General features: G+C 33.0%; 1 protein-coding gene across 1 annotated transcript in view; it reads left to right on the top strand.

The window, feature by feature from the left end:
• Nucleotides 1-24,644, top strand: part of LCP2 (lymphocyte cytosolic protein 2) — a 68,860-nt gene that overhangs the window by 18,531 nt on the left and 25,685 nt on the right. The window contains exons 4-6 of the mRNA XM_051978888.1: nt 13,476-13,541; nt 14,560-14,585; nt 17,753-17,787. Coding sequence (XP_051834848.1) covers nt 13,476-13,541; nt 14,560-14,585; nt 17,753-17,787 — 127 coding nt within the window. The remainder of the gene's footprint in view (nt 1-13,475; nt 13,542-14,559; nt 14,586-17,752; nt 17,788-24,644) is intronic.

Here is a 24,644-nt window from a genome sequence, read left to right as displayed (position 1 = left end):
GCCGTCAGATCTTTCCACTTCTCTCACACTCACTTATATTCTGCATCATTTTGCCTTGTGCCAGTTTCAGAATTTAGAAAATTTTTTCACTATTTTACCCTCCTTCAAGACCTTCTCAAGTTCTGCTTCTCCTAGAAAGCCAGTAATGTCTATGAAGCTTGATCTGGTGTTCTGCCTTGTTTTCCATTAAATTCCTAATTTTTAAGTCTTTTCTCTCTGAGTAGGCTCCTTGAGGCCAGGTGAAAAGTGTGTTATACTTCTATTGAATTGTATCTTCCATAGCTCTCAGCACAAGACAAGACCTGGGCTAAATTTTCTCTTTGTGTTTACTGTTATTGTTCAGATGTTTAACGTTTGACTTCATGACTCCATTTGAATTTTTTTGGCAAAGATAAGGGAGTGGTTTGTCATTTTCTTCTCCAGTTCACTTTAACAGATAAGGAAACTGAGGTGAACTGGATTAAGTAACTTGTCCAGGATCATATAACTAGTGTCTAAGATTGAATTTGAACTTAGGAAGTTGAGTCTTCCTGACTTCCGACCTAGTCCTCTATCCACCAGAATCTCCTAGGTGCCCAGGCTTGCTTTTTCTATTAGATTATCTCATTTGAACCAAATGACTATCCTATGAATTAAGTTCCATAGTTAATATTATCCTTATGGCCATTTTACAAATGAGAAACCTAAGGCTAAATGAGGTTATCAGACTTTTGTGATAGTGTACTCTATTCACAAAGACATAAGGCACACAGGAAAATTGTCATTTGTGCTCATTTATAGATGAATGAAGGTGGTTCAGTGGATAATGCTGGACTTGCCCGCCATCAGACATTTACTAGCTGTCTGATTGAGGAAGTCATCTAAGCTTTCTCACCCTCAGTTTCCTGATCTGCAAAATGGAAATAACAACACCTACTTCACAGGATGTTGTGAAGATCAAATGAAGTAATATGTAAAACACTTACAAACCTTTAAGTGTTAAGTAAGTTTGAGTCATACAATAATTATTATTAAAATCATCCTGAGGAACACAATTCCTGATCTTACATAGGCAAAATCAAACTGTTTTGCAAGAAAATATAAGGGAAAAAATCTCACCAACATCTTTTTCTTCACTCCTACACAGAAACCTAATAAAAGGGATACTGATTACTGTTTGGGGGGAGTCATGATTTCAATGACTATAATATCTTTCATGGGTTTGGCATCTCCATTGGCTTTTTAAAAAGTAGTTTCATGCATATTATGTTACTTGAACCTTAATGATAGCCTATATGGGTAGGTTTTGTGAAATCCATACAAATAAACCAACTTTAAAAGATTATTTTGTATTTATGTTGAGCTGTTCCCTAAGGAGCTAAAATGTTTTACAGCCATTATATTGAACTGATCCCCACAACAACCCTGTGAGGTAGGTAAATAAGGGTAGATATTGCTCCCATTTTACAGATAGGGAGAGTGAAGCTCAGAGGGTTAAGTGACTTGCCCAAGGTCACACAGCTAATTTACTGAAGAGCAGGATGATTCAGAATGTGATCTCCATTTTAAAGATGAGGAAACAATACAAAAGAAACCCACTGATTTGTTTAAGGTTCCTTGTGTTAGTTTTTTTTTTTTTTTTTTTTTTTTTTTAAATGGGATTAGGATGAGAATCATCTGATCTTTTTATTCAAGTGACCTACTTGGTCTTCCAGGAAATTAGGAAAGCTCTAGATAGACCTTGTTCTGAGTTTTTTTTTTTCTCATCCTCCTCAGCTGCTTCATATGAATAAATAAACCTACTCACTCCATCTCTTTTACTCAGGAGAAAGGGAGCTTTTGCCTTGCAATCACTCATCTGTCTCCTCTCCTCTGTCTCAACCTCTGGGGTCTCGAGTGTGTGTGGGAGGATGGAAAATGAGTCACCTCCAGCTGTTTACTGCCCTTGAAGGCAAGGGAAGAGGACATCAGACAGGCTGTTGCTAGTTCTTAGGGAAAAAGATTTATCTAGCCAGCCTCAGAAAGGACTGGAAGGAAAAGTCTCCTGACCCTACCTCAGCTTGGCAGGCATTTTCCCAAATGCCTTGGGTATTCTTGAATGGATGGAGACTTTAGGCAGGCATGGCTTTGTGCAAATGCATTTGTCTGGCCTAATTCTAATTCTTTTGTCAGCCCCTGGTTGCAACACCAGTGTGGCTGTGTGGTTTGGTACTTCCTTCCTTCAGTACATGAGCCCTGGCAGCTTCATGATGTGATACACACACACACACATACATACACATATACAGGCACCATATAGATATGTATATATAAATAGACATGCATACATATGACTACAAATATGTACACATATGTTCTAAATATGCATACATGGATATAAAACAAGATTTTTAATGCAAGAACATGAAATTTTGCCAAGAAAAAGCATTTTGATCTGTATTGGTGTTAAATTAGGAAGTCCAAGCTGATAACCACGTTGGGTGTAAGACTAAAGTGGAATGGAGAAAATATTTGTTGGTTGTAGAGTCCTGTGGTAAGGTTATGTGAGAATTTGTCAAAATGAATATTGAAGAACCTGAGGAATATGGTGAGAAAGTCCATAAGCTCTCACAAAATGACAAAAAGCTTACTTGTCCCTCTTCTTATTTCTTTGAGACTGAAACCATGGGAGGACTGGCTTTCAGTGATGATCTAGTAACATTTTTTTTGAGTAGTTCTGACAATAGCAAACAGTCCTCCACATTTGTACCTAACAGTGTATCATCATCCTCATAGAGCTTTAAGTAACCCATATATTCAAGGTATATCAGAATCATTTTTCAAGTATTTATTAACCACTTACTACACATTGTGGTGGAGGCAGCTATGTGGCTCAATGACTAGAGCTCTAGGCTGAACTCAGGAAGACCTGAGTTTAAATCAAGTCTCAGGTATTTACTAGCTGTGTGACCCTGGGCAAGTCACTTAATGTGTTTGCCTTAATCTATTGGAGAAAGAAATAGCATACTACTTCACTATCTTTGCCAAGAAAAACCCACGGACCATATTGGAGCTGAACATGATTAAATAATGACATCATATAATGTGCTAGGTTTGGGGGATCCAAAAAAAAAGAGAGAAAGAAAAATGAAACAGTTCTGCCATTTGAAGGTAAACTCCATGAAGACAAGGACATTTTCAGCTCAGGGCATTATATAGCACTTCATAAGTACTTAATAAATTATTTTGCCTGCCCTCTAAGGGTTTTCATTCCAACAAGGGACATTTTTAAAAAAAAATTTCATTGCTTTGCAGTCGTGTCTAACTCTTTGTGATCCCATTAGCTATTTTTCCTGGCAAAGATACTCGAGTGATTTGCCATTTCCTTTTCCAGATCATTTTATAGACCAGAAAACTGAAGTAAAAAGGGTTAAGTGAGTCAGCCAGGGTCACACAATTAGTAAGTATTTGAACTCACTTCTTCCTGATTCTAGGCCCAGGGCTCTATCTACTTCATCACTTAGCTGGCCCATCAAGGGAGATAACACATACATATATGAGCATATATAAATAATATATTTATTATACATTATAATATATAAAGTTAATTTTGTAGAGGAAGAAGTTACTAGTCCTGAGGAAGATCAAAAAATGTTCCATGCCTAAACTGAGCTTTAAAGTTATTAAAGAAAAACATTAATAGTGTCAAACAAAAGGCAGCCAGAAATAATTTTTATTAACTCAACATTATTCTGAATCCAGGCTTTGTTCTTCTTTGAAAAAAAAGTCCAAATTGTCAGAATCTCCTCATGAAATTATACATCATTATAACATAAATTTAGAGTAACACTTATGGAAATCTCAAACAAAGAAAATGTCACAATATGATTTAAAAAAAAAACCCTCCATCTAATACAACAATAATCTCTTAAATTCTCCAGGAAACCCTCTTTGACCATTCCCCTCAGGAGCTGTAGGAAGAAATCTAGAAAGAGCAAAGGAATCTTTGATCTCTCCCTAATACCTCTATCCCTTCCGAATAAATAAAGTCAGCTGAAAGTTTAGGTGTCTCTTCAAGGGTTGAGTTGGAGCTGATTCTTTACAGAGCTGATTATTAATTTTTTTAGTAATTAACAAACTACAAATCAGGGTTGGATTTATTGTTTTGTTAATTGTCTACATATAAAGCATCTGGTTGAGACAAGATTGTCTAGTCTAAAAAAATGATGGAGAAAATGGTAAAAAAAAAATAATAATGTTACTTTTTTCCCCTTCTTACTGGGAAGTCAGTTGTTAAACATTTACCAAGACAATATTACTCCCTTCAAGGATTTGGGAAATTGATGATCTTAACAACAGAAGAGGTATTCTAAGTTTTGTTACCATCTTTAATATATTTTCTATTTTCTATAAGAGAGAAGGGGGTTAATGAGGTCTAACAGAGAAGAGAGGTCTGATATAAGCTTTAGGCTAGAGAAATATTTATTTCTTAATATTTTTAGTTGAACTAAACAAGATTTTTAAAATAGGCTACCACAACAACAACAAATAAAAGGATTCTAAGAGGTGGGCATGAGGAGAGAATGAGGAATAGCCAGTGCATGGGCCAGAGATAGGAAAGATTGCTATGCTTGAGAAACAGCAAGAAGAGGAAAAGGGAACATACATTTTTAGATATGGCTACTGTGGGGATTAATTTTGATTGTGTTAAACTCCCTTACCCCGCCCTTTTGTGTTTTTAATTGGGAAGAAGAAAGGTAAGTAAATGGAAGGTAGAGTTAATTTAAAATATATTATAATGATGGTGATGATGTTTAAAAAACTATTTTAATATTTTAAATTTATATAAGGAAAGTTCAACTATTTAGCTAATAATATGACAAGCTGAATGGCTTTAAAATAAAAGTATAATTATATGTTTAAAACAAGTAATACAAAAATTTAAAGTTTCCTTTGGAGTCCTATGGGGGGAATGTTTTTATTTGTATATGAAATTTTTCTTTATGTTTAAACTTAAAAATAAAAAAAATATATAAAAAAGAGGATCTGTCAGGTTAAACTTTGTCACTTTTGTTTAGTCATGTCTGACTCTTGGTGACCCCATTTTTTTGGTTGCTGTTGTTTAGCAAAGATAAAGATACTGGAGTGAGTTGCCATTTTCTTCTTCAGCTCATTTTACAGATAAGGAACTGAGACTAGCAAGGGCTAAATGACTTGCCCAGGATCATGCAACTAGTGTTTGAGGCTAGTTTTGAACTCTTGAAAGATGACTCTTCTTGATTCCAAGCCCAATGCTCTATCCACTGTACCATCTTAGCTGCCTAACTACTTAGATCTTAGAGTGCATGAAAAGTTAGTTGTATATAAATTGCATTAGAAAGGGGAAAGATTTGTGGCTTTGTAAAGCTTTTATGCTATGATAGCCAAAGAAAGGCTGGAGCACTTTATAAATGCACTAATTGATATTGAGCAGGTACCTGAAAATTCTGAATATACCAATCATAAATACAAGTTGGCTTGATAAAGATAAATCTGGGGTTCACTTACATGTCAGAGGTTGCCAGGAATTCTAGCTCTACTACCCCCTCTCCTCTCTCTATGAAAGGATTAGTTAGGGATTCCCCTCTGGACTTTAGACCCAGTAGGAATCCAGAGTTCTCTAGAGAGAGAAGAAGGTATAGTAAACAAATCATTGAGCTTGAGGTAAGAAGACCTAAGTTAACTCAGCTTCCACATTTATTAATTTTGTGACTCTGGGCTAGTCACCTCCCTGATCTTCAGTTTCCTGACATGAAATAAATGGGTAAATAAATCAAGGAATGAATGAATAAATCAATAAACAAACAAAAAAAAAGAACATTCTTGCACCACCTAACAGGATACTCTATGAATGAATTGTTATAATAATGATTCCTCATTGGAAGGGATCTAACAGGAAGAGAAAGGATCATTTAGTCCAACATTTACTTAAATAGGGATGGACAATATCAGATTCCTGATAGTCATCCAACCTCCTGATGAAGAATTTCAGTGGATGGGGAAACCACTGTCTACCGATAGAGGCTATTTCACATGGGAACAATCTTGTTTTTAAGAATTTTTACTTTAGTGGAACTGAAATATGCTTCATGTCAATCCTGACTCATTTCTCCTATCTTTGCCCTCTGGAGGCAAGTAGGAGGTTACCAATTTCTTTTATATACACAGCCATTAAAATACTTAAAGACAAGTAGCTATCAAACTTTCTCTTTCCCCAGTCATCCCTTCCCCCAATTTTCCCCTTCTACACGATCTTTCAACAGATTGCCTTATATCAGAATTTATAGATCTTTTTCTGGCCTCCCTCTTCTATAAGCTCTGCAGATTGCCAATGTACTTCTTAAAATGGGGCTCTCAGAACTGAATGCATTAGGTCACGCATAGTCTTATCATTGAAGACTCTGTATTAATATTATTGGATATTGTACATAGCCTAAAACCACAGTTTCCTCTTTTTTTTTTTTTTGACTATCCAGCTTATTGTTTGCTGACTCATGTTAAGCTTACAGTCTGCTAAAATCCATAGATCTTTCTTTCAGACAAATTGCTATTGGGAATACCACCTTATTTTTTTTTTTTACAAAACATATGCATCAGGACCAGGAGATCATTATATACCTCAACAATGATACTGTTTGAGGATGTATTCTGATGGAAGTGGATCTCTTCGATAAAGAGAGCCTTAATTGATCAAAGATGGACAGAAGCAGCTACACCCAGAGAAAGAACACTGGGAAATGAATATAAACTGCTTGCATTTTTCTTTTTCTTCCCGGGTTATTTATACCTTCTGAATTCAATTCTCCCTGTGCAACAAGAAAACTGTTCAGTTCTGCACACATATATTGTATCCAGGATATACTGTAACCTATTCAACATGTAAAAGACTGCTTGCCGTCTGGGGGAAGGGGTGGAGGGAGGGAGGGGAAAAAATCAGAACAGAAATGAATGCAAGGGATAATGCTGTAAAAAATTACCCTGGCATGCGTCCTATCAATACAAAGATATTAAAATAAAAAAAAATAAGTTGAATCAATAAAGTGATAAAGACATGAAAAAAAAACATATGCATGGGTAATTTTTCAGCATTGACCTTTGCAAAACCTTGTGTTCCAAATTTTCCCCTCCTTCCCTCAACCCCATCCCCTAATTGTCAGGTAGTCCAATACATGTTAAATATGTTAAAATATATGTTAAATCCAATATATGTATACATATTTATACAGTTATCTTGCTGCACAAGAAAAATCGATCTAGAGAAAAAAAAAACCTGAGAAGGAAAATAAAGTGCAAGTAAACATCAACAGAAAGTGTGAAAATGCCATGTTATAATCCACACTCAATTCCTATGGTCCTCTCTCTGGGTGTAGATGGCTCTCTTCATCACTGAAGAATTGGAACTGCTTTGAATCATCTCATTGTTGAAGAGAGCCACATCCATCAGAATTGATCATCATATAATCTTGTTGTTGCCATATACAATGATCTCCTGGTTCTGCTCATTTCACTCAGTATCAGTTCATGTAAGTCTCTCCAGGCCTCTTTGAAATCATCCTTCTGGTCATTTCTTACAGAACAATAATATTTCATAATATTCATATAGCATAACTTATTCAGCCGTTTCTTGTATCCATGTTGTCTATGGGATTTTAGATTAAGAGTGGGCATCCACTCAGTTTCCAGTTTCTTGCCACTACAAAAAGGCTGCCACAAACATTTTTGTACAAATGGGTCCCTTTCCCTCCTTTAAGATCTCTTTGGGATATAAGCCCAGTAGAAACACTGCTGGGTCAAAGGGTATGCACAGTTTGATTACTTTTTGACCATAGTTCCAAATTGCTCTCCAGAATGGTTGGATCCATTCACAGTTCCACTAACAATGCATCAGTGTCCCAGTTTTCCCGCATCCCCTCCACATTATCTTTTCCTGGCATCTTAACCAATTTAAGAGGTGTGTAGTGGTATCTCAGTGTTGTCTTAATTTGCGTTTCTCTGATCAACAGTGATTTGTAGTACCTTTTCACGTGACTAGAAATAGTTTTAATTTCTTCATCTGAAAATTAATACCAACTTATCCTGTAATTTTAACTTTATCATATTTTTGATGAGTCAATCAGGGCTAACTTATCTACCTAGGGTCACACAGTTAGTAAGTGTCAAGTGTCTGAGCTTGGATTTGAATTCACATCTTCCTCACTCTGAGGTCAGTATACCAGTTACTGTGCCACCTAGCTACCCCCATATTGTATTTATGAAGTTTTTTTTAACTTAAGTAAAACTTTATATGTATTTCCATTATAAAGTTCACACCATTTTTTTGTTCTTGTTGATATCTTTTTTGGATCCTGGTTCTATGTTTCATAGACATAGACAGCTATGTTAGACATCTTAACTTTATATAAGCTACAAATTTGACTAAAATGGCATCTATAAATTCACCTGTCATTAATTAAAACATTAAACAGTCAAGATGCAGCCAGGTCAAATTACCAGATATCACCCTCCAAGTTGACTGAACAATTGAGAACTACTTTGAGCTTCCATTCTCTTAAGTAGTTGCAAATATATCTAACTCTATTATTACCTAGCCCATATATCTCAATCTTATTGACAAGGATAGCTTCAAAGAATTTGTGAAATGCTTTGCTGAAGTGTCCCAGCACATATTAAGAATGTTGAAAACTGGACTGAGAAATATTTTACCAATCTAGTAACATCATAAAAAAAAAAGATTAATCTGTCATGGTCTGTTCTTACTGAAAATATCCCGGTCCTGAATGATTATTGCTTCCATTACTAAGAGTCCATCAACTATTTAGTAATACATTTTGGAATTTTATGAGGACTCCAAGGCCTACAATTGGAAGGTTGGTCTGCTCCCTTTATTGAAAACTAAGACATTTGCTTTTCTCCAATTTCCCAGTGCCTCCTCTCATTTCTTTCAAAGATTACTGATAGCAATTTCATAATCAAATCTGTAAGTTTGCTAAATATCTTAAAATTTAATTTGTTTATTGCTAAATGCTTTTATGCTATCTTCTCAGTTGTCTATTAATAATTTTTGTTCTATCATTTTCTTTTATCCTTTCTAGTCCAAGACTCATTGAAATTTCCATGAATTAATTTAGCATAGAAAATAAAAATTAATTCTCTCTTCTTTCTGCTATCCATTATCATGGTCTTATCTTCTTGGAGAGATATTCCTCTTTTGATCCTCTTCTTTTCTACAATCTAACTGAAAAAGCAAAACGAAATGGTTTTTGTTCCTAACACTTCCAGTGCAGCTTACTATGAGCATTAGTATTCCTGACACTATTCTTACAAGATCATAAAAAAGTTTTTGTATCCATCCTCTGTTATCTATCCTTGTTTCCATCCTTTCTATGTGTACTTTTAAAAATCAAAATATGAGAATGAACTCCTGTTACAGCCACTTTGGTCCCTTTCAATAACAACCTATTTCCTTCTTTATTGAGATTTTTAAAAAGAATTTTCCAAATTCAGTTTTTGAGTGGTTCTCCATGTTTCTTGTATCCGTGTTGTCTATGGGATTTTAGATTAAGAGCCTAAAGCCTTATTTAGTCTTTCTCTGTGAAATCTTCTCTCCCCAAACAAAAGGAATCCCTGATATTACCTTCCCTTTTGCATTATTAATCACAATAGAAATAATTAAGATAGAATCTTCCTCCAAACCCTTTTTTCTATCATTTAAAAAATATTGTTGACTAGTTCCCTCTTGTTGATCAGAAACAGGTCAGAATAACAGTTCCCCTTATGACTTCCTTTATTTTTTTTTTTAAGTATTACATTGTCATTGAGGCAAAACAAAAATACATTAACTATTTTGCTTTTGGCACAGAGAGAGCTCTAGTAAAAGAACTTGGATAATGTTCCTGGGACTCAGGGCTCTGACAATGAGATTTTACTTTAACTTCCTCAGATTATTGCACTGTTTTGCAGCTAAATCTGAATCATGCTGATACATGAATAAGCATCCCTTCTATTCAACACACACACACACACACACACACACACATACACACACACACATCTAACTGCTTTTTAAATACTGTCTTCCTTTATTAGAATATAAGCTCCTTAAATGTAGGAGCTGCCTTATATGGGAGCATTTTTTAGCCTATGTTTCTTGAGAGCTCTTCCCCACCAGCAGGTCTGTAGAACTGGAGAACTCACTTCAAATAAAGTGAGTAGCCAAACTCGCTCTTCAAATAAAGAAATATATAAATGAGAACTATACAAGAAATGCAGGGTTAGTTCACTATTAGAAAAACTATCAGCATAATTGACTATCAAAAACAAAACTAACAGAAATTATGTGATTATCTCAATAGATGCAGAAAAAGTATTTCACCAAATACAGCATCCATTCCTTTTAAAAATACTAGAGGGCATAGGAATAAATGGAGTTTTTCTTAAAATGAGAAAAATATCTATGTAAAATCATCAGCAAGCATTATATGCAATTATATGCAAGCTAGAAGCATTCCTAGTAAGATCAAGGGTGAAACAATGATGCCCACTTCTAGGATAAGAACTATTTGACAAAAACTGCTAGGAAAATTGAAAAATAGTAGGGCAGAAAGTAGGCATAGACCAACATCTCTCACCCTATACCAAGAGAAGGACAAAATGGGTAAATGATTTAAACATAAAGAGTAATATTATAAGCAAATTAGGAGAGCAAGGAAGAATTTGTCACATCTATGAAGAAAGGAAGACCGAACAAAAGATAGAGATTATAATGAAATGCAAATTAATTACACTAAATTAAAAAGAATTCACACAGACAAAGCCAATGCAATCAAGATCAGAAGGAAAGCAGAAATCTGGGAAACAATTTTAAGCCAATGTTTCTGATGAAGGCCTCATTTCTAAAATATATAGGGAATATATAGGAAAATGATTTAAATTTATAAGAATAGAAGACATTGCCTAATTTTCAAATGGTCAGAGGATATCAACAATTTTCAGATGAAGAGATTAAAATAAAAAAGAAATTGTAGTCATATGAAAAATATTCTAAATCATTATTAATTAGAGAAATGCAAATTAAAGCAACCCCAACATACCATATTTATGTGGTATCTATCATATCTATCAGATTAGCTAATATGACAGGAAAGGAAAATGATAAATATTGGAGATTTGGAGATGTGGGAAAATTGAAACACTAATTCCTTGTTAGTGGAGTTGTGAACTGATTTAACTATTCTGAAGAGCGATTTGGAATTTTGCTAAATAGCTATAAAATTTTACATGTTTTTTGATATGCATAGTACTTGGTTTGTATTCCAAAGAGATCATAAAAAAGAGAAAAGGATCCACATGTACAAAAATATTTATAGCAGCTCTTTTTTTTTGTGGTGGCAAAGAATTGGAAATTGAAGGGATGTCCATCAATTGAGGAATGGTTAAACCATGGTATATGAATAATTGGAATACTATTTGCTATAAAAAATTTATTAGCAGGCTTATTTCAGAAAAACCTGAAAAGACTTACATGGACTTATGCAAAGTGAAATGAGTAGAATCAGGACAGGACAGTAACAATGATCAATTGTGATAGACTTAGTTCTTTTCAGCAATGAAATATTCCAAAGGATTGGTTAAAGAAAATGTGACTATATCTAGAAAAAGGACTATGGAATATGAATGCAAATTGAAACATTCTTTTCACTTTTTTGTTGTTTTTTATTTCTTTCTTTCTCGTAATGTTTCCCTTTTGGCTTCAGTCTTCTTTTACAACATGACTAATACGGAAATATGTTTAATACTATTCTACATATATAATGTATAACATGTTGCTTGCTGCCTTGGGGAGGAAGGATGGAAGGGAGAGGGGAAAACTGGAGCTCAAAAATCTTTTTTGTTTTGCTTTACTAGATTTCTTTAAATAAAAAGGCACGTATTTCCATATTTGTCATGTTGTGCAAAAAAAAAATCATACAAAAAGGTCAAAAGACATGTGAAAGAAAAAGTAAACAGAAAAATAAACAAAAAAAATTACTATGTTTCAATTCTCATTCAGTCTCCATAGTTCTCTCTCTGGATGCAGATGACATTCCATTCCAAATCTATTGGTATTTTCTTGGATCATCACTTTGGTGAGAAGAGCTAAATCTATCATAGTTGATCACCACATAATCTTGCTGTTACTGTGGTCAGGAGTGGTTGAGTTACTGTACTGTTATTGACTAGCGTCCCAATCAGCAATATTCTCCCAATATTAGGGACTAATGACTGATACACTCATTTACATTTAACCACTTAAAATCAATTAGGTTTTGCAAAGGAACATTTACTGAAAAAATATAACAAAAAAATAAAAAAAAGTAAATATTATCCGCAAAAGCTATGTGAGTATACTCTCTTCTATAGTACCTTGGTATCTAGAAAGAGTAGGCTCCATATAGTTCAGTTCCTGGATAGCATAGGTCCTAACTAATTCATAACAAAAGTGACTTTGATGCTGAGTGATCAGCATTTTGATGCTGAATGAGATCTTGTCCCATCTACCTCTGAGATGGAGTCCTAAAGGTTACTTCTTGATCCTCATTGGTTGCAATGCCAAGAGACTGAAGAACAGCATTCCACCCCTAAATACCTGAGGCCATTAATGCTTTGCTTGCCATTAATTCAAACTCTGGAAAACAGTTTGATGAAGTGCCCTCTGGACCTTTCAAACTTACATGGTAAAAGGACTCCCTTCACCAGGGTTTACTTTCTCACCCTTCACTATTCATGGTGGTAAAGTTAAGTAGTCATTAAGAGCACTGAGGTTAAAAGGAAGTGGTTGAAGTTGATAATCATTTTTCAATGCCTCTGCAGCCAAAGAAAGCCACTTTTTCACCATGCTGGTAGTTGTTTAGAACCAATTATAAAATGTCTATAAAGGCTCTAAGGCACAACATTATGATTCTCCAAGAAACAGAAATTTGGCTCCCTTGCATCTCCAGATGGGAAGATGCCATTAGAGGTACAAGACTCCTATTATGGTAGGAATTAATATGGCATTTTGGGGAGCAAAAGTAAGAAATAAGCTTGATAAGAATAGATTGTTCCTGGTAGAGAACAGGAAACTTATAAGATAGTAGAGAAAGCACTCACCTAGCAGTCATATGGCTGGAATTCTATCTTGGCTTTGTTGCTATTATGTCACATATTCTGGAGAAAATCATTTTATTTTCTTGAACCTCAGTTTTTACAGAATAAGTGGGCTGGAGTTGATGACCTTTTAAGTGTTCTTTTTAGTGCTCTTATTCTCTATGTCTGGATACATGAAATAGGATTAAATTATGAGTGTTTTAAATGTCAGATAATGACTGAACTCAATCTACTTGACAATATTTACTTTATACTGTATAGACTATCCTGAAGCTACTAACAGAGACTGACTAATGGGATGTCTTATAAACCTTGAATTTGTAGTCTTGATGTGTTTATCTTTTTTTTCACAGAATTTTAAGCAAGTTAAGTCAAGAAATCAACAAGAATGAAGAAAGAAGAAGTTTATTTGCAAGAAAGTGAGTTATAGAACAATAATTTTTTTCATTTCTTAAATTGATAACTAACGAAGCAAATGTATACATACACATATGAATCAGAAACACCCTCCAAAACAGACAAGCAAGACAACATAAAAGAGCAATAGTAATTGATTGTACATATAGCCATGTTGTTGCTGTTGTTCAGTTGTTTCAGTCCTGTCCAACTCTTTGGGGATTTTTCTGGCAAAAATACTAATATTATATACTAAATATTTTCAAGGATTTAGTTAACATATTACTACTATAAGATATTTGTTAATTTGTTTTGTGGTTGTTGCTGTAGTTGATTGAGTCTCCTGGATTTTCTAATGCAAATACATGCTGTTCTTTGTCAATGATGATTCTTTTAATTTTTCATTTATTCATATTGATAGTATTTTTGATAGTGTATAAAATAATAATTAGTTAATTGACATTTTGCTATATGCTTTATCTTTACAGGAAAATTTCTTGTATTTCTCTGTAATAAATACTAACTCTTGGCTTTAGATAGACCCTTTATTATCATGATGAGAAAAATAACATTTTTGCTTGCATTTATCATCTAACTATAACTTGTTAATGAACATTTTTGATAGGCTTCTGTAACCTTTTTTTATCATTTTTTTATAATATTTTAAAAATATTTTTGCATTAATTTGATTAGTGATTTTGGTTTATGTATCTTTTTCTCACTAATAATCCTTTCTTTGTTTGAGGTAACCATATTATGTAAAATATTTTTAGTAGTAATGTTTTCAGTTTAACAATTTAGAGATCCAAATAATTTAAATTGAGAAAGAACTGCCTTTCTTACCTTGTTATTTATGGGATTTCTATGATTACCTCAATCTGTGGCTTACTTTACCACGAGACTGGCATTTTTGAATGTGTTGGCCATAAGATAGATCCTAAACTTTCAGGAGACTCTTAATTCCTGCTTAATTGGATTTGACAGTGATTTTTCTTTTCATAAATTTAGGAATGTTAATGTCCATGTCATTTGTCATTTCAGGACCCATCCACAAATATTTCCTGAAGGTAATATCTTATAATTTGGGTAATGATTTGATTTAACTGGCAATTAATATTTGAATTATTATGGTTTCAAGTTGTTTATATGGGCATCACATAAATAGCCTTAGTGGTTTAATTATCTAATTGCTTTCCTAAGTAAGAATTTGTGCAGAATTTGGTGAAAAAATCCTTTTGAATTCCTGCTCCCATGTTTTCTTTTCTGAAGTTATAATTCCCCACAAGAGACAAAGCAATAAATTACATAGTAACTGAAAAACCAGAATCCAGTGTCATCTTTCTTTTATTCCATATTCTCAGATGATTTTTCTGAATTTATCTTGGACATAGCATGAGCTATGAGGAGTCAGAGTGAAATTTTAATTTACCTTCCAAGTGGCCTTCCCTTACCCCACTAGAAATTAGGAGTGGTTTGTGTCAGGTTGGGATACTACTCTCCCTATTCACTAAGGGAATCAGGAAAATTACTTAATTTTCTAGGATTTAATTTCCACATCCTAAAATTGATGAGATTCCTTTTAGTTCTAAAATGATGATGATGAAGAAGAAACAAAAATCTTAAGAAGCAGTATCCAGAATTTCAGGAAGAAAAATTTTGAAGTACTCCTGAAAAATGCTGAATTAGGCCTTTGTTCTATCTAGTTTCAGCACTCAAATAACTCCTGCTACCCTTTGAACTTAATGGAAAGAACATTGACAAGTTAGGAATTCTAGATTTTACTTGCTACTCTATAAACATAGCTGTGTGACCTTGGGTAAATTTCTGTGTACTGTTTCCTTATTTGGAGTAAAACAAAATCATCCTACTATCTCTAAGTGAAGTTTCCTAATATGAATTCTTTCTAACAGCCTGTTTCCTACTTCCTCCCTCATCTTTAGCAATAGCTGCTTGTGTTTGACAATCAGTCCTTGACTACACACTTCTAGGTTTAACTAGTCTCCACTATACTTCTGGCCTTCTCTTTTACCTCTAGTGATCTCTTTTACCAGCTCTATTTAATTATTTTCCATCAACAAGAGGTTCAGTAATAATCTGAGTAAGCATGGGTTGGAAATATAGAGAAGAAAAACATGTGGTCCATGCGCAAAAGCAATCTACTCTCATATGAATATACAAGACACTTCTTTATCCAGCATCAACCATTTCAGGAAATTTTGGGGAAAATGTAACCAACCAAGCTTCTCAGCCTCTCGAATTGGTGAATTCCTATTTATTGTATTTGGTCAGACAGGTCTTAGGTAGAAGTAGATTCTCTCTTTGATATGTATGCTGATAAGTCTCTTTGACCAAAACTTGGGTGATTCAAGTTAAATACTTCATTAAAATGAGCTTACTTTTCATTATAATAATAATTTTTCTAATTAATTATTAACCAATTAGATGTGATGGCTATCCTCTGCAATACTCTCTCTTCTAAAGGGATATAAATGTGAACCCAGTGCTATGATTGGTCTTTGGCATTTGAGAATGTCACTCACCTTTTTATTAATAAAACACTACCATTATTAATAAAATGATCAATTATACATAAACTCTGTGTCCCAGACTTTTTAAATATCACAATACTAAGGATCTGAAGGCACAGGAAAATATTTTGCATTTGTTTTTAAAATTTTTTTTAAAACTTCAAGTTCCAGATTCTCTCACTTCCTCTCTCCCTTTTCCCCCATGGAAAAGGCATATGTTCAGTTATGCAAAACATTTCCACAAAAGTTATGTTGTGAAAGAAAACAAAGTTCTCCACTCTTTCCCCCCAAAGAAAATCTCTTAAGAAAATAAAATTTTTGAAAGTATGCTTCAATCTGTATTCAGACATAATCAGTTTTTTCTCTGGGTATGCATAACAGTTTTCATAAGTCTTTCAGAGTAGTATTGGATCATTGCATTGCTGAAAATAGTGAATTTATTCACAGGTAATCATCTTACAATACTGCCATTACTTCGTACACAGTACATGTCATTTTGCATAAGCTTATGGAGAACTTTTCAGGTTTTTCTGAGAGCATCCTGCTCATCATATCTTACAGAACAATAGTATTCCATGTGATTCACACATATCACAATTTATTCAGCCATTCCCCAATTGATGGTTATTCCCTCAATTTCCAAATCTTTGCCTGAGAAAAGAACTACTACAAAAATTTCATACATATAGGTGCTTTTCCTTTTTAAAAAATCTCTTTTGGAATACATGCTTAGTAGTGGTATTGTTAGATCCACTAGTATACATAATTTTATAGCCTTTTAGGCATAGTACAAAGAAAATATTTTGAGAAAAATATTAGTTTCAGAGATTTCCATTTTTTTCACAAATAGTAGATAAATAGGTAGAAAGCAATTTCCTAAAATATTTTTGCATTCTTTTCTTCAGTTCCTTCACATTTTTACATATACTGAAAATGATAGTTTTATGAGCAAATCAAGTTACATACAATGTATTTTAGGTTTAAAACCTTAAAAAAGTGACTTTTACTTTTTGAAAACAATCCCTAAAATAATTATATCTAGTCAATAAGTCACCAAGTATTTGTTAAATACCTACTATGTGCTAGTTAGTGATAAGCACTAAGCATTCAAAGAATTAAAAGATAGAGTCCTTCCTCTCAAGAAACTCACAGTGTAATGGTAGAGAAAACAAGAATTTTATTACCAATAAGACCTAAACAAGATAAATTGGAGATAACCAATGGAGTATCTATTTCAATTTCCTCCTAATTCTTAGAACTACATTAGAAAGGACCTCAACAGTCATCTAGCCCAACCCTCTCATTTGATAATAAAGAAAACTGAAGCTCAGTTGATTTGCCCAAGGTTCTAATATAAGATTCCAGAATTAGGATTCATACCTTTGATTCTTTGGTTCCAAATCCAGTATTCTTTCCACAAAACCACAAAAGTCCTTATCACCCTTCTATCCCCAAAGCCTTAGGAATTCCAAATTTCCAGAAATTTCTTCTCTTTAATAAATTTCAGTTCCTCTTGTATTGTCTTGAAGTAAGGATATGCCCTGAATAACCCAATGAAATAATCTAGAGATACCTATGAACAATTTCCAAGTGTAATTAGGAAGAAAGGGACAGAATTGAAAGAGATGGGAATGGGGTGAGGATAGGATTGGAAGAATGGCGTTCCTTTCATTGATGCCAATGATTTATATTCATTGTTTCTCCAGATTGCCAAGAAGATGATGGTGGTTGGTCATCCTTTGTGAGTATTCCAGGTCCAGTACCTTGCATGAAATAAGCTCTTGGAATATTGCTTTTTTGCTTGCTTTATATCAGTTATCTTTACTCTGTAGAAATTATTCAAGTAACATGCTTTCTTGTTGGGAGAAGAAGAACTCCAAAAAGTGGCAAGAACATTAACTCAAATAAAGCCATGTTTCAGCACCACTTCCCAATTGCCAACATGAACATAAAAAAGGAAAATGCTGTTTAGTCATGTCTGACTCTTCCTGACTCCCTTTGGGTTTTTTTTGGCAGAGATAGTGAAATAGTTTGACATTTCCTTCTTCACCCTGACAAGGAAACTAAGACAAACAGGTTTAAATAACTTGTCCAGGATCACACAACTAGTAAGGGGTTCAAAGCCAAATTAGAACTTGAGAAAATGAGTCTGACTCCAGATCTGAAACTCTATCTACTCTGCCACATAGCTGCCCAGAAAAAATTATAATTTTTAAAAAATGCCTGTAGCTGATACATAAAGTAGCCTTAATTTTTAAAAAATGCTTTTTGTATTGATCAGTTCAAGGAGCTTAAATTTAATATGGGAAACCATGTATATATTTAGATCTATATAAAACATGTATAAATCAAAAACAAGATTTCCTTGGATGGGAAAGAATTCCTATAAGAGATACTGCTTAAATTTAATCTTGAGGCAAGCCAAGAAATAAAGATGAGGAAGGAGGACATTCCTAAAATGGGACAGACAATACAAAAGGTTAGAGAAAGGAGATGGAGTGACATATGTAAAACAGCAAGTAGCCTAATATGCCTTAAATGTAATGAGTGTGGACTGGAGCAATCTCCACACTTCTTACAGACTTTGTAAGAAGACTAGACATAGGAACAGGACAAAAAATCAAGAGTTTTATATGTCAGATGAGCATATTTTATAATTGACTTCATTGATAATAGGGAGTCTTCAGAATTTATTGAGTAGAGGGGCTGACAGGGTTAGACGTACATTTTAGGAAAATTACTTTGTAAGTCTTGTAAAGGATGTACTCAAGTGAGGCGAGATTTGTGACAAAATGCAAATAGGAAGCCATTGTGATAATCCAGATAAGATCTGATTAAAACCTGAAATAGGGTGATGACGTATGAGTGAAAAGGATAGGATATATGTGAAGAGGTGTTGTAAAGATAGAAATGATAAGCTTTGGCAACTGATTAGATACATAGGAAAAATGAGAATGAGGAAGGAAAGATTTTGTTTATCTTTTTTTTTTTAACTACACTTGAGATTTCATTGGTATAGTTAGTTCTCTATACTAATGTGTATTTATAGTTGGGTTTAGGTATGGCTGTGTGTGTGTGTGTGTGTGTGTGTACAAAATGTACATTCACTGAAAACCTCCTAGGTTTTGCTTCTTTAGAAGACAGGATAAAAAAAGATAACATGCATTTAATTCTTTTGCTACATGACTTTGATCTCCTCTGCTAGGTCTTTATATTTTGAAAACTTTTTATTCCATGTTGTTTGGAGAATATGAACATTTAATATGAGAACAATTATTAAAATGTTCTTAAATTTTAATGGATCATTGTGATATCTGGCTAATTTGGAGCCACATTTTTGTCTTTGGTAGTGGTCTAATTCAAAGACAAGTCATGTCTTGCTAAATGTATGTAAGTGCTAAATGTGTAAAGCCTGCAATGATATGGTGCGTTGTTTCTACAGTTTCCTTGGTAAATCCTTGACATGTCTAAATTGGGGATCATGGGAACACAATGGCAACAAGTCACAATGTAGCAATAAGTATTTTATTAAAGCAAAAGAAAAAATAAATTAGGGGAACCTTATTTCTTCTTCAACAGGGAGAGGCCTTACAAACATTATTGTGGAACAAGTCTGCTAAATGAGGTGCTTCCAACATCATCGATTATATATATATATATATATATGCAGTGATGTTCTAGTAAATTTTTAACAATCAGCTCTCTGATTAAGGAAAAAATTTATATGTTCACCATATTTTTAAGTTTAATCTTTATCATAAATATTTTTCTATCAATATTCTAAATCTAGAAAATCACCAAAATAATAAATCAAATCCTGATTTGTAGCATTTGCCCATTTCTGAGATATAAAAAATTCAACCAATTTTTAAATTGGTGCTTAGAGGCTAATTCCAGCTGCCTCTAGCACACTCCTGGGTAGAAGCCTCTACTCAGGTCAAAATGATACTTTTGATATAAAACTGAGTTCTTTAGAAGTCAATTTAACATCTGAGATTTATATAGAAACTGTAAACCCGATATTTAGGAAAGGCAGTTAAATAGCACATTGCATGGAGTACTGTTCCTAGAGTCAGGAAAACTCATCTTTCTGAGGTCAAACTTGGTCTCAGACATGTAGTAGCTGTATGAGGCTGACAGAATGACTTAACCTTTGTTTGCCTCAGTTTTGTCATCTGTAAAATGAGCTGGACAGAGAAATGGCAAACCAGGCCAGTATTTTTGCCAAGAAAACCTCAAATAGAATAAAAAAGAATAAGACATGATTGAAAGGCAACTAAATAACAAAAAATGTTTAAAAACTTGGGTATATAAAACATATATAAAGATAAATAAGGGGATTCTGGTTCCTGGATTTAGGCAGAGGTCTCTCTGCTTCTATGAAACAAAGAGACCTTTTAATCAGTTTCTTTTTTACTAAATAAATTCTTCAGCAGAATTGGGAAATACTTTGTTGCCTAACCCACACTGATCACTATCAAGTATCCTTTAGGAGAAAGCTTCTACAATTGCTAATAGCTATAATCTAATTCTGAACACCCATCATAAATACATTCATTGGACAAGCAAATATGTATGACCTAATAATTCATTATTTCTTGATGTGGTTTTTGGTTGAATTTATATGGATGTTAACCTTGAAGGGTATTTTGATTCTACTTTTGGATTTTAGTTATTCTAAAGGCTCTATGTGGAGATAAATTACTTCCACTTATATATGATAAATTCAATGATGTATGCTTGTTATCAGTCTTTGCTATTATCCACTGTTAATATATGCTCATTTCAAAGGTGTTTCTAATAAGCCTTTTTTGTTTGTTTATTTTGCCTATTTATCAAGTGCTTTAAAGTGTCTATTAAATTTCTTTATCCTTCTTGGTGAGGAAGTATCAATCTTTCATTTAATGTGATTAATCCAGTTTTTTAAATGAAGAATTTTTGTTCAATTATTTTCCAAATCTGTTTTGATGCATTTTTAAATTTTGGAACCATGCATTAATTCTGGTTTTGTGTAGGTATTGTTTTAAATGCATTCTTTTATTTCAATCATGATTTCAGAATGCCAGAAAATGTTATTGCCTTCTTTTGATATATATGCTTATATATCTTGATTTGAGAATACCAAAGTATCTGTAGATATTGTCTTCATTTGTTAGTTCAATATGACCTCCAAATTTCAACTTGATGCTTTCAGTCTCAGTCAACAATTATTATTTACTAGTTTTGAATGAGGACTTTTATATTTGTCAAGCCCTAAAGCCATTTTGATATCTCCAATATCTATAAGATGAAAGAACTATTTGATGTTTTTTTTTAAATCATTAGCTCATTAAATAATTAAAGAAACATTTATTTTAATGCATTTATAATCTATCCTTGCCACCATCTACTTTAGTGAACCAAACAAAATTAAAGAAAAAACAAAAATAAAAACAAAAATTTCGATATAAGCAAGTGTAGTCTTGCAAAAAAAAAATTGTGTAGCCCAGTGTTTTCATTTGTTTATTCGTTTTGTTTTATTAATTCATCACTTCTTTGGCAGATCAGTGAGAACTTTCCACTTCAATTCTTTGTATTCATGTTTTGCTATTTCACTGACCTGAATTATAAAATCTTTCAATTATTTTTCTATAATGAATTTTTAAACTCTTCTTTTCCTCTTTGATTTTTTTGGGGGGATGTATTGCCCCATAATGTTATAGTTGAATTAAAAGGTATAGAATACAGTTTAATAACCTTTGGGGCATATTTCCCAATTGCTTTCAAGAACAACTACATCAGTTTCACAGCTTCATCAACAATACAACAGTGTGCTTATTTTTCCACAACCCCACAACATTTATTATTTTCCTCTTTTGTAATATTTGCCAGTCTGAATGGTTTGAGGAGAAAAACTGAGTTGCTTTAATGTATATTTCTCTACTTATTAGTGATTTAGAATATTTTCCAATAGGATCATTGATAGTTTAGATTTCTTCTTTTAAAAATAGCTTATTTAGTGGATCTTTTCAACAATGAAGTGATTCAGGCCAATTCCAATCCACTTGTGATGGAGAAAGCCATCTGCAACCAATAAGATGACTGTGGGGACTAAATGTGTATCCCTACATAGTATTTTCACCTTTTCTGTTGTTCTTTGCTTGTTTTTTTTTGTTTTCTTTCTCATATTTTTTTTTTCCTTTTGGAACTTATTTTTCTTGTGCATAATTGTGGAAATATGTGTAGAAAAATTGCACATGTTTAATATATAATGAATTATTTGCTGTCTCAGCAAGGGGTTTGGGGGGAGGGAGAAAAAATTTGGAACACAAAGTTTTACAAGGGTGAATGTTGAAAACTATCTTTGCATATGTTTTGAAAATAAAAAGCTATGATTAAAATTAATTGGGTAATTTAAAGAGACCCTTTCTTCTTTAATATGGATGTTTTGTACTTTTATAAGGATTTACCCATTTCTTCCAAGTTCTCAATTTTGTTAGTATGTAACTGAGTAAAATCACTGCTGACAATTTGCTTTTTTCTTTAACTGTTGTGAATTATGTTTTTTGTATTTTTGATATGAATAATTTGGTTTTCCTCTCTCTTTAAAAATAAGGTTGGGCATTTGTTTCATTAATACTAAAATATGATTCCTACTTTTGTAAATTCAATTGTCCTTTCATTCTGAATTTCATTAATCTTTTTTTAAAATTCTTAAGCTTTTTAATTTGCTGTTTAGTTGAGGATTTTTGATTTGTTGCTCAATTTCTTTTAGTTACATGACCTTTTTTTGATTGATTTTCTTTTTTAATTAAATCAAAATACTTAGGGATGTATACTTTTTACTAAAAATTACTTTAGCTATATTACATACAGTTCATTATGTTGTCTTGTTTCATTGTTGTAATTTTCTTCGATAAAAATTTCCTTATCTCTATAATTTGTTCTTTTATTCACCAGTTCTTTGAAATGACATTAGTCTTCAATTCTTTCTTTATGGACCTTTTATTGAATATAATTCATATTGCATCATCACCACTGAATGATGTGATTTCCTAATCTGACTTTTGCAAGGGTTTCTATTTCAATACATGATCAGTTTTTGTAAATGTATCACATACAACTAAGAAATGTGCATTTTTTAATTCTTATTCATTAATCATATAGAAATCTATCATATCTAACTTTTCTAAATTTTCTATTTGGGCCATAACTTCTTTATTATATATCTTTTGGTTAGATTTGTCTAGATCTGAAAGAGGTACATTTTTTTAGTATTATAATTTAAAATTCAATTTCTCCCTCCAATCTTACTAGCTTTTCCTTTCCTTTTTAGATTACATGTTATTAGGGACAGCATATAAAGATTAATATTGATTATCTATGGTGGCAGTAAACTTAATATAATTCCCCAGCTGAAGGCAGCTAATTAGCTTAGCGGGGCCTAGAGTCAGGAAAATATGAGTTCAAATTTAGTCTCAAATACTTACTAGCTATGTGACTCTGGCTGTCATTTTTTTTTTTTTTTTGCCTTAGTTCATTGGAGAAGGAACACTCTATTATCTTTGCCAAACTCCATGGACAATATGGACCACAGAGTCATGAAAAGTTGGATATGGCTAAATAAAAATAATTTCCCTGATTATGTCTCTTTTTTAATCATGTCTATTTTTACAGTAGTTTTATCTAACATCATAATGACTAATGCTGGTGTGTGTTTTTTTAGTTCAGCAGAAGCATAATAATTTTTGCTCAAGCTGCTTATTTCAACCTTGTGTGAATATTTATGTTTCAAAAGTTCATCTTATAAAGACCATATTGATCAATTTTGTTCCTGTTGCCATCCCCTTCTGTTTTATGATTGAGTTGGTTGATTGTCTCGTTCACTATTATTAACATGTTCTTCTCTCTCTTCTTTCTTATCTTTGTTCCCAATCTCCTCTTTACTAATAAGAAGATGGTAAAGGAAAAGGAGTTTATTTAATACTTAATGATCCACAAACAAAATAGCTTATTTTCCTCTATTATGGCTTTTCTTTTCCTTTGCCCTGCCCCCTGTTCCCAGGCTTTTATTCTTCTTTTCTTTTAATCCCCCTTATTTGTTCAAATTTCTCTTTCTAGAATTAAAGTTTTTTTTCTTATAATTACTCACTTACATATATTGTCCTGTCCTTTCTCCCTGTCTCTTGTCCTATCTCTTCTTATTGATTTTTCTAAATGTATTTTTGTGCCAAAATGTCTGCATATGTATCTGTGAGTGAGTGATTTCTTTAGTTTTTCTTTAAGATCTACTCCATTTACTCCACGATTGCATAATCTTCATTTTATGCATCTTTCCTAAATTCTTCTCTCTCTCCTTCCTCTTCTTTTCTTTGACAATATAGTTACCTGTCCTTATTTCTGTTTTCTTCTTAAATAATCAAAAAAGAACACAACTACGCACAGGCCTTCTGTAATTTCTTACCTTTATTTATAGCTCTTAAAGATATTAAGATTTAATGTGTTTTCCAGTGGAACCATAAAGCTTAATGTCATTCATGAACATCAAATGATTAATATGCTGCTTTAGTTTACTACTTTCTTTCATTTGAAAGTCATACTTAAGTCCATTTAATAAAT

The sequence above is a fragment of the Antechinus flavipes genome, chromosome 2 (assembly GCF_016432865.1).
Source record: "Antechinus flavipes isolate AdamAnt ecotype Samford, QLD, Australia chromosome 2, AdamAnt_v2, whole genome shotgun sequence".
Classification (NCBI taxonomy): Eukaryota; Metazoa; Chordata; class Mammalia; order Dasyuromorphia; family Dasyuridae; genus Antechinus; species Antechinus flavipes.
This window is presented reverse-complemented; position numbering and strand designations above follow the sequence as displayed.